This window comes from Papaver somniferum, unplaced genomic scaffold, assembly GCF_003573695.1.
Source record: "Papaver somniferum cultivar HN1 unplaced genomic scaffold, ASM357369v1 unplaced-scaffold_84, whole genome shotgun sequence".
Classification (NCBI taxonomy): Eukaryota; Viridiplantae; Streptophyta; class Magnoliopsida; order Ranunculales; family Papaveraceae; genus Papaver; species Papaver somniferum.
This window is the reverse complement of record NW_020651415.1, coordinates 744,105-758,672: the sequence shown is the minus strand read 5'-3', so window position 1 is coordinate 758,672 and position 14,568 is coordinate 744,105. Positions and strand designations below refer to the sequence as shown.

General features: G+C 35.8%; 2 protein-coding genes across 2 annotated transcripts; both read left to right on the top strand.

Moving 5' to 3' along the window:
* Positions 1-4,229: 4,229 nt before the first annotated feature.
* Positions 4,230-6,658, top strand: LOC113345882 (pentatricopeptide repeat-containing protein At1g53600, mitochondrial-like; the record flags this gene model as incomplete). The annotated part of the gene is made up of 1 exon (XM_026589536.1): positions 4,230-6,658. A coding segment is annotated over one exon (1,986 nt), but the record flags the coding sequence as incomplete, so codon positions are not given.
* Positions 6,659-7,315: 657 nt separating this feature from the next.
* Positions 7,316-10,281, top strand: LOC113345833 (MKI67 FHA domain-interacting nucleolar phosphoprotein-like). Its single transcript, XM_026589499.1, has 8 exons — positions 7,316-7,499; positions 7,606-7,723; positions 7,826-7,881; positions 7,968-8,015; positions 8,107-8,204; positions 9,005-9,074; positions 9,203-9,313; positions 9,918-10,281. Exons 1-8 carry the CDS (start codon positions 7,368-7,370, stop codon positions 9,966-9,968), a joined length of 684 nt encoding a protein of 227 aa, XP_026445284.1. The 5' UTR covers positions 7,316-7,367; the 3' UTR covers positions 9,969-10,281.
* Positions 10,282-14,568: the final 4,287 nt, after the last annotated feature.

Below are 14,568 nucleotides of genomic sequence, written 5' to 3'. Positions count from 1 at the left end.
CATGTGCATTTCCACAAAAATAAGTGTATTTATTTGGTTTGTTGGTTGGTCATATGCGACTTTCACTGAAAAGACTAATCGCAAAATCGGATCGAAAGAGAGTGTGAGATGGCTTTCACCAAAAAGAGAGACAAGTAAAAAGCAAGGGAGCCAGTTCTCATTCTTAAGCGTATCCAAAATCTCTTACCGGATTGTCTTTGGAGTTTGGAGTATTTACATGTGCATTTGGAGAAAAAAAATTAGTTTATCCTGTTCTTGTAATATAACTGACATGCACGTTACCCTTATAACTGAGAATCCCTATTTTCCTGACCTGATGATTATGCTGCTGCTGATCATTTTTTTTTCTTTTTTTTTCCTGATAGGTAGAACAACGGTTGCTAGACTACATCTAAATTCCTTTAGATTAATGGGAGTTTATTTCGCATGTAATTATAAGGTTCTAACCCTATTTTCGTAATGGGAGGGAACATAAAAACCATTAGGCCACTTGATGGTTTTTTTGGTACTAACCTTATCTGAGCGCATGGTATTAGTTTGTCTTACAGTAGCCAAGCAAATAGGTGGTATTTGGCGAGCTATAAGGCTAAGTTTTATAGACTAGATCGAAGATGCTAGATTAGCTAGATATTTTGGCTGCGACAAGATACGAAGTAATGAACGTGGGAGAGGCGCCCATTTGCCGAATGGAAGAGTGCCAATACACGTCATGCATGGCCCCCTAAATTTGGTGATTAAAAAATGTGGAAGAAAGAGAGAGCGTACGTGGAACAAAAAAAGGAATCCAACTTTATCAATTTTCCATAATATTTATTGTTTTTACAGTCCTTTACGTACTCAAAAACCGCTGGACACAAATTCCTTTTTTCTTCTGTGGACTCGTGCCCCCGGCAAACATGCAAGGTGAGTTTGTGTCCGACGGTTTTGAACTGGTTTATTCATCTCGGTTTGTAAAGAATTTTTATTGTCTTTATATGCAGAAATAGTATTTTAATGAAATAGAAAGAGTATGATGGAAAGAGAAGAGTGATTAAAATATCAGTTAAATTTTGAGGCGTTGTTTAGTTCAGCGTAGTCAGCCAGTTGACTGGTCAAGCGTTGTTTGGTTCAGCGCTCAGCTCTGTTTTACTTCATAACTGGCATGCTAGATTAGAACTTCTATAAGACTTAGGTGGTTGTCCTAGCTGACGTGGATTGTCAATCTAATTGTTAGATTAGTATCCATAAGACTTAGCCTAATGTCAAAATTAGTAGTGGAAAGTATAAACCACAAAGAAACTAATCACAATGTCAAAATTAGTAGTGGAAAGTATAAACCACAAAGAAACTAATCACAATCGGATAGGAAGAGAGTGTGAAATCGCTTTCACTAAAAAGCTAAAGAAATGGAAAGGGAACGAGCCAACGCTCATTCTCTTATCGATTAGTCTTTCGAGTTCGCAGCATTTACATGTGCATCTCCACAAAATTATTCTTTTTTGCTTTTATTGTCATAAGCAACTTTCATCGTAAAGACTAATCGTGAAATTGGATAGTGTGAAATCGCTTTCACCAAATGGATAAAGCGGTAACTCCAGTCCAACTGGCTGGGCTCGGTAGGGGCCTGGATCCGACTTTCGCGTATCAAAAAAAAGAAAACTTCTTATTTACCTGACATGTAACTTAGTCATTTATTGACTTAAATTTCAACTCTTCGTAAGGAGGTAGGACACTGCGGTGGGGTGGGCAAACGGAAAGATTTGAATATTCATATCCCACATTGAAAGGCCCAAGTGGTAAATAAATGGAAAAATGCTCAAATTTGAGCATTTACCTATCCCGTCTCAGGTTGAATGGATCAAATGGGTCTTTGCCAACGGCTGGTTAGTTCAACAGATCTAATTTTATTATCTTCAAACGCTTTCTCATTCTAAAATTACACCTTCTAGACCAGTAATTTCCAATAAATATTTTCTAATTTCAAAGGAAAAAAGGAATAGAAAATTGTCCGATTCATCGCAAGCACAAAATATTTAAGGGCAAAAAGTTCGCGGTCCAAAGAATAGATTAGATAAAGATAAAGTTATTGACCAAAGTTATTTTTTTTTACGCTTGATCTGATTAATGGTGTCCAAAAGACACAAAACTCTTTGGTGTATTATTTTTAATCAAAGTTTTCAAATATCTGGAAATCCAAGAAGTCGTGACGCATGTGGGTTGTCAGGGTATTTTAATACACCCAGCAAAGACAAACAGTTTGTCAGCTATGATGATGCAGATGAATCATTACAAAATGAGCGGTAAAATTGAAGTCAATGTGGTAAGTCTATTCGATTTTTTGTTAGAATAACAAAGTTGTAAATTTATTCAAATTGCACCAATGTAAAACTCGAATGGAATGCAAAAAAACATGATATACGGATTTCAAGTGTACAGGTCGTTTTCGTATCCTTAAGAAACTTAGTTGACATAACCTGTTACGTGGAACGGATATCACACGACAAGTTTGTTAGACGGCATATAGTTCCCAAATCATTCCAGAATTGTGGTGGCATCTAATTTTTTGTAGGTTTTTCCAATGGATAATATTGTAATTAATATCATATTTACTATGGTAATAAATGTCGTCCTTAAATGTGGTAGTTAATAATATTGTAATTTAATATCGTAATTAATATCGAAATGAATATCGTAATTAATAGGATTGTAATTAATATGACAATTAATATGGTGGTTAATTTTTGTAGCTACCTTGCACTTGCCAGAAGTTATAGCAACTAGGGGTGGCCTAAAAATTCCGGTTCTAAGAAGAAAAAAACATATGAACCAAATTAAACCAAAAAATTAACTTCATAATTATTAAATTCAATTTATATAATCATCTCTCTGTACAAAAATTACAATTTCATTTTTCACAAAAAAATGAAAAAAATATATATATGCAATCTCTTAAAATAAATACAATCCCATGAAAACCTATGGATCCAATTGCGACAACTAAAAAATACCAGTGGACAAGCCTAAAACAACTAAGATATTCATACTGCAGCGACCTAATATTTTAGATATGATTTTTAGATTTGATGGAGCATTAATTCCAGATCTGGTTCCTCCCTCCGAAATTGACAAACTTGAGTGACTTTTGCTAGGATTTTTTGTAGTGAACTGTGTGGGTGGTTTGGTTCCAAGAAAGAAAAGAGTAAATCCATCAGCTGCAATTCCAAGATGACACAAGCAAGATGACATAAAAAACAACGCATCAGAACCGGACTGCGGTTGACTATCTTGTTTCCCAACTTTAACCCATTAAAATCAAACTAGTTATCCGTGCAACTAAAATTAGCAACAGAAAATTCGCAACAGCTGGTAAGCTGTTGCTAATCTGAGTTGCTAATCCCAATATTTGATGTAGTGTGTGTCGCACATGGATATAGTCTGGGTGTTCTTGCTTTTTCTACTCTAGGGGAACTCGGAGAAGATACTATATGTTTTTTCAAACATTTGAAGAATTGTTTAGTTAGCAACGATGCTAGCAGTGATTTTGGTAGTTTTATTTTTCATAGGCTAGGTATTGCTATTCAAAAAAGGGTTGGTGCCCAGTTTGTTCTAGGTTGCCAAACTTAGCTTTGTAATAGTATCTTTTTTTAATAAGAAAATATAATAAGAAATAAATAATAATAAATTAAATAATTCTTTTTTAATATTTAATCTGTATTTAATTTTTAAAAAATATATAAAAAAAATTAAAATAAAAAATATAAATAAGGGCAGCTTTGGTATTAAGCAAAATATATGGATAAGGGGCTTTTAAGAGTACTACCTAATAACCCGTTAAAATAAAAAATATAAATAAGGGCAGCTTTGGTATTAAGCAAAATATATGAATAAGGGGCTTTTAAGAGTACTATCTAATAACCCGTTTTTGTTTTCATATGGTATGCCCCTGAACATGGTTCGGACTCAAAACAGCTTTGTAAAAGAAATGGTTGGGCCCATTTACTTATGCCAGTGATAGAGGTGACAAGCCCAAGTGCCGTTGGATCTCCGCGTGGGATTTCATTTCAAAAATCTTTTGGCGAGTCATCTGACCATGTGTCGACCTTCAAGCGTAAGCAGATCGAGCCTCTCGACAGTATAATAATATGATGAATGTTTAGATATCACCAAAATTGAAGCGCGGTAGCTGCTGTATCCGCAAACCATGCACACTAGACCCAACCTTGTCTGCAAACATCTCTCGCACTTAACTCCATCCAGCTATTTTAACACTTTCACTCCGAACTCTCACGAATTCAAAACCCAATTCCAGCAAAATTATCAGCACCAAATTTCTTGTTCAAAGAAACTCTGAGATAACAAAAAACGGAAGAAATGGAAATCTCAGAGAAGCAGAATCAATCTTCAACCAGTTACCTACTAAAAACATCATATCCTGGACAGCGATGCTCACTGAGTATGCTGAAAACAATGAAATTACAAAAGCACGGAGGCTGTTTGATGAAATGCCTCAACGAAATACTGCAACTTGGAATGCTTTGATTACGGCTTATACTCGTAGTAATTCTCACATTAACGAAGCGTATGAATTGTTTTGTAAAGTTCCTGAGAGAAATGTTGTTACATATGCTGTCATGATAACGGGTTTTGTTCGTGTGGGAAGGTTAAACGAAGCTGAGAAGATTTACTATGAAATGCCTGTAATTGGTAGAGACCCAGTTGTTTCAAATGCAATGATTAATGGGTATTTGAAGCTTGGTGAATTGGATAGAGCGGTTTATGTATTCGATTCTATGGCGGAGAGAAATGTGGTTTCATGGAGTTCTCTTTTAGATGGGTACTGTAAGAATGGAAAGATTAATGAAGCTGAAGTCATGTTTCAGAAAATGCCAGAGAAGAATGTTGTTTCGTGGACTACAATGATCAGTGGGTACATGAAGAGTGGACAACGGGCAAAGGGGTTTGAGTTGTTCTCGAAGATGAGAAGAGAAGAGCATGTTGAAGTAAATTCTATTACCCTAACGGTGATTTTGGAGACTTGTGGAAGTTTGGGTAGATTCAAAGAAGGTATTCAGATTCATGGATTGGTCATCTTAATGGGTTTTGATTTTGACGTCTACTTGGATAATTCAGTTATTAACATGTACTGCAGAGTTGCACGGATGGATGACGCAAGAAATGTATTTGACATGATGAACAAGAAAGATGTCGTATCTTGGAATTCATTGATTACTGGTTTTTTTCAGAACGCTGATACCGAAAAGGCTTGTAGATATTTTGAGAAAATGCCGAGTAAAGATGTTGTTTCCTGGACTAATATGATTATGGCCTTCTCGAACCAGGGAAGAATGGAAGATTCTATGAGATTATTCAATGAGATGCCCAGGAAAGATGGTATTGCTTGGACTGCCATTATTTCAGGATTCGTGGCAAGCGGAAGATTTGAGAAGGCTTTCCGGATGTTCATTCAGATGGTTCGAGAAGCAATCAAGCCAAATTCTCACACTATGAGCAGTGTACTTTGTGCATCTTCAGGGTTGGCAAGTTTAAACCAAGGAGAGCAGATACACGCAAATGTTGTTAAATTGAAAATGGAATCTGAGTTATCTATCCAAAATTCATTGATTTCCATGTACTCAAAATGTGGAGATGTCAACACCGCGTACAAAATATTTTCAAGTATTAGTACACCTGATCTTCTATCTTTCAACTCAATGATCACATCGTTTGCTCAACACGGTCTTGGAAAAGAAGCTTTAGAGTTATTTACGAAGATGCTGATAGAAGAAGGCTGTGAACCAAATGAAATTACCTTCCTAGGGGTTCTTTCTGCTTGTGTTCATGTCGGTTTAGTAAACGAAGGTTGGAATTACTTTCGAGCAATGAGTTCTATGCATCATATAGAACCAGGACCAGATCATTATGCTTGCATGATCGACTTACTTGCACGGTCAGGACTCTTTACTAAGGCACTTGATTTGATCCAGTCTATGCCTATGAAGCCACATTCTGGTATATGGGGAGCTTTACTCAGTGGAAGCAGAACCCACATGAATGTCGATATTGCAGAGCTTTCTGCCAGACACCTTATCGAACTGGAACCTGATAATGCAACTCCATATGTGGTTTTATCCAACATTTATTCGGTTGCAGGGCTTCAAGAGGATGGGAAGGAATTAAGATTGATAAAGAATCGTAATGGAGTGAAGAAAAGTCCTGGTTGTAGTTGGGTTACATGACTTATGCCACTGAATATTAAGTCAGTCAGGCAATCATATTGTAGCCCCCCACCTTTCGGATTTCTTGGCTCCGCCACTGCAGTCAGGCATTGAGCACACCAATAGGAGCCAATGCAGCTGCTGCTGCTAGCACTATGGCAGCACGTTCAGCAGTCAGTGGTTCAACGGTTTCTTCAGGTTTTCTGCTTGCCCGAGGTGTTGGTGATACCTCTGCTGCTGTTTGTTCATCATCTCCTATTTCAGTATTATTGACAGATTATCTCACTGTATTAGAGATATGATATCTGCCTGGCTTACTCGGCTGCCTTAGTCCACACCAACTGGGACCTGCATACGATACACGTCACTTGTAACGGACCCCACACGCACGTGTGGTGCAGGCGTGCCAAATGGGGAGCCTAGTTAGCAATTCGGGATTCGGCAAACTTACGGAACGGCAAACGTACGAGTATTATACGGTTTTGTAAAATCCAGATTCGGTCCGAAATTCGGTCAACGGGACGTGATTCGTCATTAATTCGGAATGGCATACGTACGTGTATAATTCGATTTATAAATGTGAGTTCGGCTCTGAAAATTCGGTATCTATATATAACAAATAATTTGTATTTATAAGGTCATAGACCAATTTTTATGCATATGTGTGAGTTATTTAAGGAAAAAATAAACTCAATACGATGATATTAATAATATATACAACATTAGTTATCCAAGGACGTCGTATGGTGGTTTAGTTTGGTTAGTGAGTTTGAGATCTCTCTCACCTTCACCTTCAAATATCTTCAATCGTTTTTGTTTCATAAAAATTATAACACGTCTAATATTCGGTCGTGTATGCTCGGGAGGCAGTAAAGCCCAAAAAATGGAGTCTTTGAAAAGTAAAAGCTAAAGAATTTATGGCGAATTAAGCAGACGTATCATTCGGGATACGTAAAATTCGTGAACGATTCGCGAATAATCCGGGAATACCACATAATACGCGATTTGGGTTCGGAGTTGCAAACGTACGCGAATAAGTTCGTGATACGGAAAAATTCGTCAATCATTCGCGAACTTACTAATTAGGATGGGGAGATATTTCCATTCATCTTATAAACCCTAGAAAAAACTCTCTGCTCTGCTGCCTCCTTCTCTGGTAACTCAAAAAGAAAAATGGGTGCCAAAGCAAAGACAGCTTCCAACAAGAAAACCCTTAAAAGGGTTACTGCATCTGCTTCTAAATCTAAAACCAAATCGTCTGATTTGGTGGTTGCTGCTCAGAAACCCGAAACTGCTGATTTCTTGGTATGTATCTCAAAACCCTAATCAAAATTAGATTTTTTTCAGTTGTTTTTTGAAGATTTAGAAGAACCCTAACTTTGATTTTGTTGTATTTTTATGTTTGATGTAGCCATTAGAAGGTGGACCAGCTAGAAAACTACCAAAGAGTGGAAAACCATTGGATACTTCATCTGCTGTTTTGTATATTGGTAGAATTCCTCATGGGTTCTATGAAAAGGAAATGGAAGGTATAATTTGTGATCTCTTTAATTTTTAGTATAGAAGTTCTTATTTCTCAAATGAAATTTGTGCTTTTGTAATTGGGTTTTAATTTTATTTCAATTTTGTAGAGTTTTTTAAGCAATTTGGTTCTATTAAGCGGTTGAGAATCGCGAGGAATAAGAAGGTTTGTTCTGTTTATAAGTTTAGGGATTATTCGGGTTTGTTTGTTTTGTAATTTGTACTGATTGTTGAGTTTTGGGTGTTTTACAGACAGGAAAGTCTAAGCATTTTGGGTTTATAGAGTTTGAATCTCCTGAGGTTTGTACTTGTACTTGATGTGTTTCGATTCTATATGTAGCTTGTTCAAGTTTGTATTGTTGGAACTGAATGTTCTTGTTGCCAAATGTAGGTGGCGAAGATTGTTGCAGACTGTATGCATAATTATCTGCTCTTTGAGCACTTGTTGCAAGTTCATATTATTCCAACAGAGAAAGTTCATCCTAAACTGTAAGCAATTCTTTTGATTTATTTGGTATTGGCCATAAAACAAGATGCGGTACTGGGTATGAAGCTTTTACCTTGTGCATTAAGAGTATCGGATACTGAGTTATCTAAGATTCTATGTAACAAACCTTATCAAGTAAAACTTCTACCTCAAGCCCCTGAATAGCAGAACCTACACATGACCTATGTGGTGTCTTGATCCTTATTTTGTTTTGTGATAGTATTTGCGCGCATGACAGATATTGTAGGAATGTGTCCATTTTGTTTTCAGCATACCCAGTACCGAGTGATAGCTTCGTGTAAGACACTTGGATTAGACCTTTAATATGCTAAACATGAGAACTACAATTGTTTGTCATTTACTTGGAATTTTTCCCTGTGTATTGAGATTGAGAAATAAGGAAAACTGGTTCTACTTAGATGAAGTGTTTACAACATTAAGAGCTCAACCCATGACTTGGGTCCTGTGTCGTTAGACATAAGTACTACCAATCTTAGTAAGCATGTGAGACTATCTTATGGGTGAAAATGAGAGAAGAAGCTCAGAATTCGGTTGTTGTTGTTTTTGTCATAAAACTTGTGCAATATTGAAATGTGTTACTGTATTGTCCTGTCTTCATGACCATCACCCATGCCATATCTGGTTACCCCATAAGTGTTATTCCCAAGAAAGAGTCTTAGTTTGAATTTCAGTGTTATCATAATCTGTTGAGTCTTATATTAGCAAGGCCCTTCTTTGGGTTGAATCAATAATGTTCTTGAGTTACTGGAAAGCCTGCTAATTTTGTGGTGTTCTTTTATAGTTGGTATGGTGTAACCCACCGATACAAACCGTTGAACTGGACTCAAATTGAACGCAACCACCATAACAAGGTATTGTAATTTTAAGCTACACATTGTTGACAGCAAGGACTAGTATCTAACCAAACTTTACACTGCCAAAGCAGACTTCACACTGTATTTTCATGTCACTCTTAACGCTTATGATGATTTGTGTACAGGAAAGAACACTGGAAGAACATAGAAAATTGGTGGAGGGAATCATGAAGCGAGACAAGAAGCGACGACTGAAGATAGAGGCTGCTGGTATTGATTACGAGTGCCCAGAAATTGTAAGAATCACTTTATTCACTTTGCTAGTTTTTTTCTTTCTCATTTTGCTTTTCATTAGGATTAATCGATCATTAGGTTACTTCACTGATCTAGTACTCTATTTTTCATAGTTCATGGTAAATTGATGTAAATTATCTCGTTTTAATTGCTTGACTTCGTTTTTTTGCCTCAAAATCTTGACACCCAATCTCAGCTATGTATGTCAAAATCAGAACATTAAGTCATTCAACCTATTATGTCTAACTATTGCATACAGCAAGCATTGTGATGATCTGAACAATCGATTTTCTGAGTTGGATTACTCTCAATTGTTTTGAGTTTTACAGTCTTCCCTGGATTACTTTCACTTTGATGTATATCAAGTCTGTTAAGTTAGCTATGATACAAAGCTGATTATCTGGGGCCAAATATATATATATATATATATATATATATATATATATATATATATATATATATATATATATGCTAGTTTGGATGTCCAAATACAATTCTTTGCTTGGATGCAATTCAAAGTTCAATGTAACCTGGCTTGAAGCTTTGGCTTGATCCAGTATATTTAGCCATATTTTTTCTTATATGTGTGTGACCTTGTTTTTACAGGTGGGTAGTGTCCAAGCTGTTCCAAAGAAGATCAAGTTTACCGAAGATTAGGACTTTTACTAAGGTACCAATCAAAAACGTAACATACCATTCAGTGTTGGTGGCTTGTGGCGGACATATACCCTGCCAATCTCTTTCTTCCTTTCCTCGGCTGTGTTCTGCGTTGGTATGAGTCGGTCCTAGTTTCTGAACACCCAATAGTTATGCAACTGTGATAGAATTAGCAGGAAACTCTTGGCAAATTTCTTTGTAATATTTGATTTTGATTGTTTTGGAAGTCGCTATTTAGTACAAAAGAATTTTTAATCTATATATGCATGTAGAATTAATTGTCAAAGATATCTGATCAAGTACTTTCTAGTCCTGTCTTTCTCAGCTGCTCATACCTTGTGTAAGTATAGAGGAGCTGGATCGTTTGTACATGTTATAATGGCTGTTTTGACCTATACTGAGCCCAGTGTTATCACCTTGGGGATAGATGTCTAGTTTATCCAGAAAATCCGGCCCATGGTTCTTTTTTTTTTACCTAGCATGTTTACTCATTTTTCACAAGATTTTAATGGACTAGTTAATCCGAAATTGTCAAAATAACAGTTCTTGTTGTAACTTTTTCAATTTAAATTATAACTGACCCAATGATGGTTCCTCGAATGCTTACACTCATATGCATATCATGTTATAATCCGAACTGGACAAATAATAACTTTTGGGATGCTTGTATCAACTTCAGTTCAAATAAGAAGTGGACAACCATTAGAAAAAAAAAACATCGAGCTAATTCAGAAAAATCTAGAAAAATTGTTTAAAAGGGTATTTTGGTCATATCCGATTCAGTCAGATAACAACTACATAAATAATGGCTCGTTGAGATGCTTACAACCTCTATGAAAAGAAAAAAGTACAAGGATCCGATGACATGGTTAGAATGACATTATCATGACATGGTGACACCATTTTTTCTAAAAAAATCCAAACGAAGATGAATTTGAAGTTAAGATTTTGGTGACATGTTCCTCGTATAAAACTCTAAATTCCTACCAAAAAGGAGAGTATTCCGAAATACGAAAATTCACCATCCACAAATTTTAATTTCAACCGTTAATCTTCAACGGTTGGTATTCAAAGTGGTAGATGGTAGTCTTATATATTTCGGAATGCTCTCACTTTTGGTTGGAGTGTAGAGACTTATAAGAAGAACATGTCACCGAAAAATTAGCTTCAAATTCATCAACGGTTGGATTTGGAATAAAAAATGGCACTAAAATGTCAAGATTATGCCACTCGAACCATGTCAACGGATCCTACCTCAAGAAAAAATAAGATTTGACCAAAAAAAAAAGTAAAACTGGGTCGCGAGTTATAACCCCAAAGGTGTCACTATCCATCCACAAAAAACCCATCAAAATAAAAGTAACACAAAAACCCTAAATAACAAAAGTAACACAGAAACTCCAAAGGTGTTTTTGCCACCACTAACTACCACTACTAGCAACTAACACCACATCCACTAACAAATACTAGCACTACCATCACCGTAAAAAGCACCACCACCACTAACCAGAAATAATACCACCAAAATTTGGTTTCATCATAAACTTACTGTTTCATCATTAAATCTTTTGTTTCATGATAAAAAATATGCAAAATAAGCTGAAACAAAATTTGGTTTCATCATAGAATTTGATGGAACCAAATTTGTTTGGGGTTTTTCTATCCATTTTTAAAAATTTGGGAGTTTTATATCAAGTTTGTTTAATATGGAGTTGTAATGGATCCCAACATTGAAACGGAGTTTTTGTACTCCAAATATGGTCACCTTGGTGTTTTACTACTAATTCGGTTCAGTAGGTGAAATTTTCAAGATACATTTAGGAAAATTATTAACAATGTTATTTTGATCAACAGGACAAATGATGCCTCCTTGAGACGTTATAATCTATAGAAACAGGTTACGTTAGAGATATTTCCCGAAAATTTTGGCTCATCCTGGTCGAGTTTCAATATGGTAACCTCTCGAAGAAGTTGTCGAAAAGGTTATTTTGATCATGTCTACTTGAATTGAAGTCAGAAATAGGGAATCAAAACTCCTTGGATAACTTCTGATCAGTAAAAACACATTATTTGGAAAAATCTACAAAATGATCAGGCTTATCTCCTCATGTTTTTATGTAGACAAGCTGTTACAAAAATTGTTAAAATCATATTATCGTCATGTTTACCAAATTCAGGGTCTTAAATCAGTCGAAAAGCAAGATTGATATATACTTGTCTTGTTTGTACATCCTAAGATAAAGTATTTATCACATGGAGTGCGCTATCGGCTTCACTTATTTATATATATACTCTCTCCTCAAATAAGTGGTTATTCACTTTCCGCATTATCAATTATTGAGTCTTGTCTTGTATTTGGATGAACAATATACTAATATATATATTTAATATGAGAAACGGTTTCAATTTATGCAATTAATATCAGATAAATAAATGAAGACCGGATTAAAAAAATTATTGGCAATTATTCAGATGTTGAACTGTATAAATTCCTTGCTGAATTGAAAAACACAAAAGACTATATGAGTCAAGAATCTTCCTAAAGATATTCTCTTCGTTATATATATCATATCGATGTAACAACTCAAAAATGTCTTATCTTAATTAAAATTGGTCAAAAATAGCATGCATTATTTATGGCTTACAAGTTAGTGGAGTACGTCTCACTAGCACTCTGATGTTGAATTAGCCATTAGAATATCTCCACGTTATTTCGTTTGATATTAGGAAATAAATTTCAATCCAAAAAGAGCTTGTGAAGGAAATCACTACAGTCCGGTTCAAGTTTGTAGGGAAGAGGATCTTTGTTGCCCATACTGTTGCTAACTTTTCATAGCAAATATGGGTTCTAGATGGTGGTTATTCACCCTTTCTCCTTATGTTTCTTCTCTTCTGTTAGACATAAATTTTTCAAGTTTTTCTTTTCTTCTCTTAGCAAGAAATATAAAATATTAATAATAACTTCTCGGGATGCTTATGGTCTATAGAAACATATCATATCAATAAAAAGTAGAAGGGATTTTTACAAATCTAGGCCTGTTTTTTTTTTATGGTTTACAAAACTAAGCCTCTTTTTTTATTTCTTACAAATTTAAGCCTTGTTTGACTAAAATTGATGGATGGAAAGTTACCATCGTTAAGCGGAAGTAAAAATACTTATTAGTCCTTTGAATCACTGATTTAATTTTGTCTCATCACCAATACTCAAGCCATTACTTCCTGCACACTACTATTGCAACACCTAAAATACGTATATTGCAGCACATTACTCAAGCCATTTGCAGTTCACTTAAATTTTCATTTGCAATTACAGACTTATTCTTCTCAAGCCATTCACTGCCTGCACAACCAATTTCCTGCAGCTTCCTGACTTTACTCCTCAAGTAACTCAGTGCAACAACAACTTCAAAATCTCTTTCTAACACATCAAACATAACTCCACAGACTCCATTGTTCACAATAGCAGCTGACACTGACTTATAAGTTCACGCGCATTCATCATCAAGTTCACAACAGAACCCAAAGTTGTTTTTCCATGAAATATGATTTATACACATTGTTAGAGGAATCTCTCGCCTTGTTAACTCAGCAAACTGCAAAATTTCAGTTATCCGTAGAACAAAGTCTACAAGCTAGTAACAGGATAGAAAAAGAAAATAGTCAGACTATTTCCGAGTTAAAAACCCAGGTCGGTCTGATAAGTGATTCTTTGAGAGAAAAAGGTAATTTTCCTAGTCAAACACAACCCAACCCTAGAGGAGTTCATGAATTAGGTGTAAAACCATCGAATCAATTGAATGCTGTTAAAACCCTTAAAAGTGGTAGAGTTGTTGACAATAAGGTAACCATGATCGATAGTGAACATACTGTAGTTCACCCCTCATGATCTTACCTCTCAGGACCAGTAGCTGAAGAGACTGATAAAGTTTATGATGATGTGAATTCGGTTCCTGAAGGTCTGAATTTAGGCCTAGAGCCCCATTTCCTCAGCTATAGTACCAACAAAGAAGGAATCGAACTTTAATGATATAGTGGAGGTTTTTAAACAAGTTACCATAAACCTTCCCTTATTAGATGAAATTAGGCAAATTCCAGCTTATGCCAAGTTCCTTAAGGATATGTGTACGCGAAAGCGAAAACTTAGCGTCCATAAGAAAGCCTTTTTAGCTAGTCACGTAAGTTCAATCATTCAGAACACCACAACTCCAAAATACAAAGACCTAGGTTCTCCTACCATTGTTTGCACAATAGTTAACTTCCGGGTAGAAAAAACATTACTTGACTTAGGAGCCAGTGTGAACTTACTGCCATTCCATGTATACTTACATCTAGGACTTGGTGAAATGAAACCTACTCAGATGACACTGCAGTTAGCTGATAGGTCTATTAAAATCCCTCGAGGTGTTATCGAGGATGTTCTTATTGAGGCCGACAAGTTTATTTATTCAGTGGATTTCGTGGTCCTAGATACCCAACCTGTCCCTGACCCAGATAACCAGATACCTGTGATTTTTGGTCGCCCATTTTTAGCTACGTCTAATGCGATCATTAACTGTCGAAATGGTGTGATGAGTTTATCTTTTGGTAATATGACTATGGA

Excerpts from the sequence above, each read along its gene's own strand:
- LOC113345833 (XM_026589499.1), top strand. The coding sequence starts at position 7,368 with ATGGGTGCCAAAGCAAAGACAGCTTCCAACAAGAAAACCCTTAAAAGG. Across the intron at positions 7,882-7,967 it reads GAATCGCGAGGAATAAGAAG|ACAGGAAAGTCTAAGCATTT; the intron begins GTTTGTTCTGTT and ends GGTGTTTTACAG. Across the intron at positions 9,075-9,202 it reads AACGCAACCACCATAACAAG|GAAAGAACACTGGAAGAACA; the intron begins GTATTGTAATTT and ends ATTTGTGTACAG.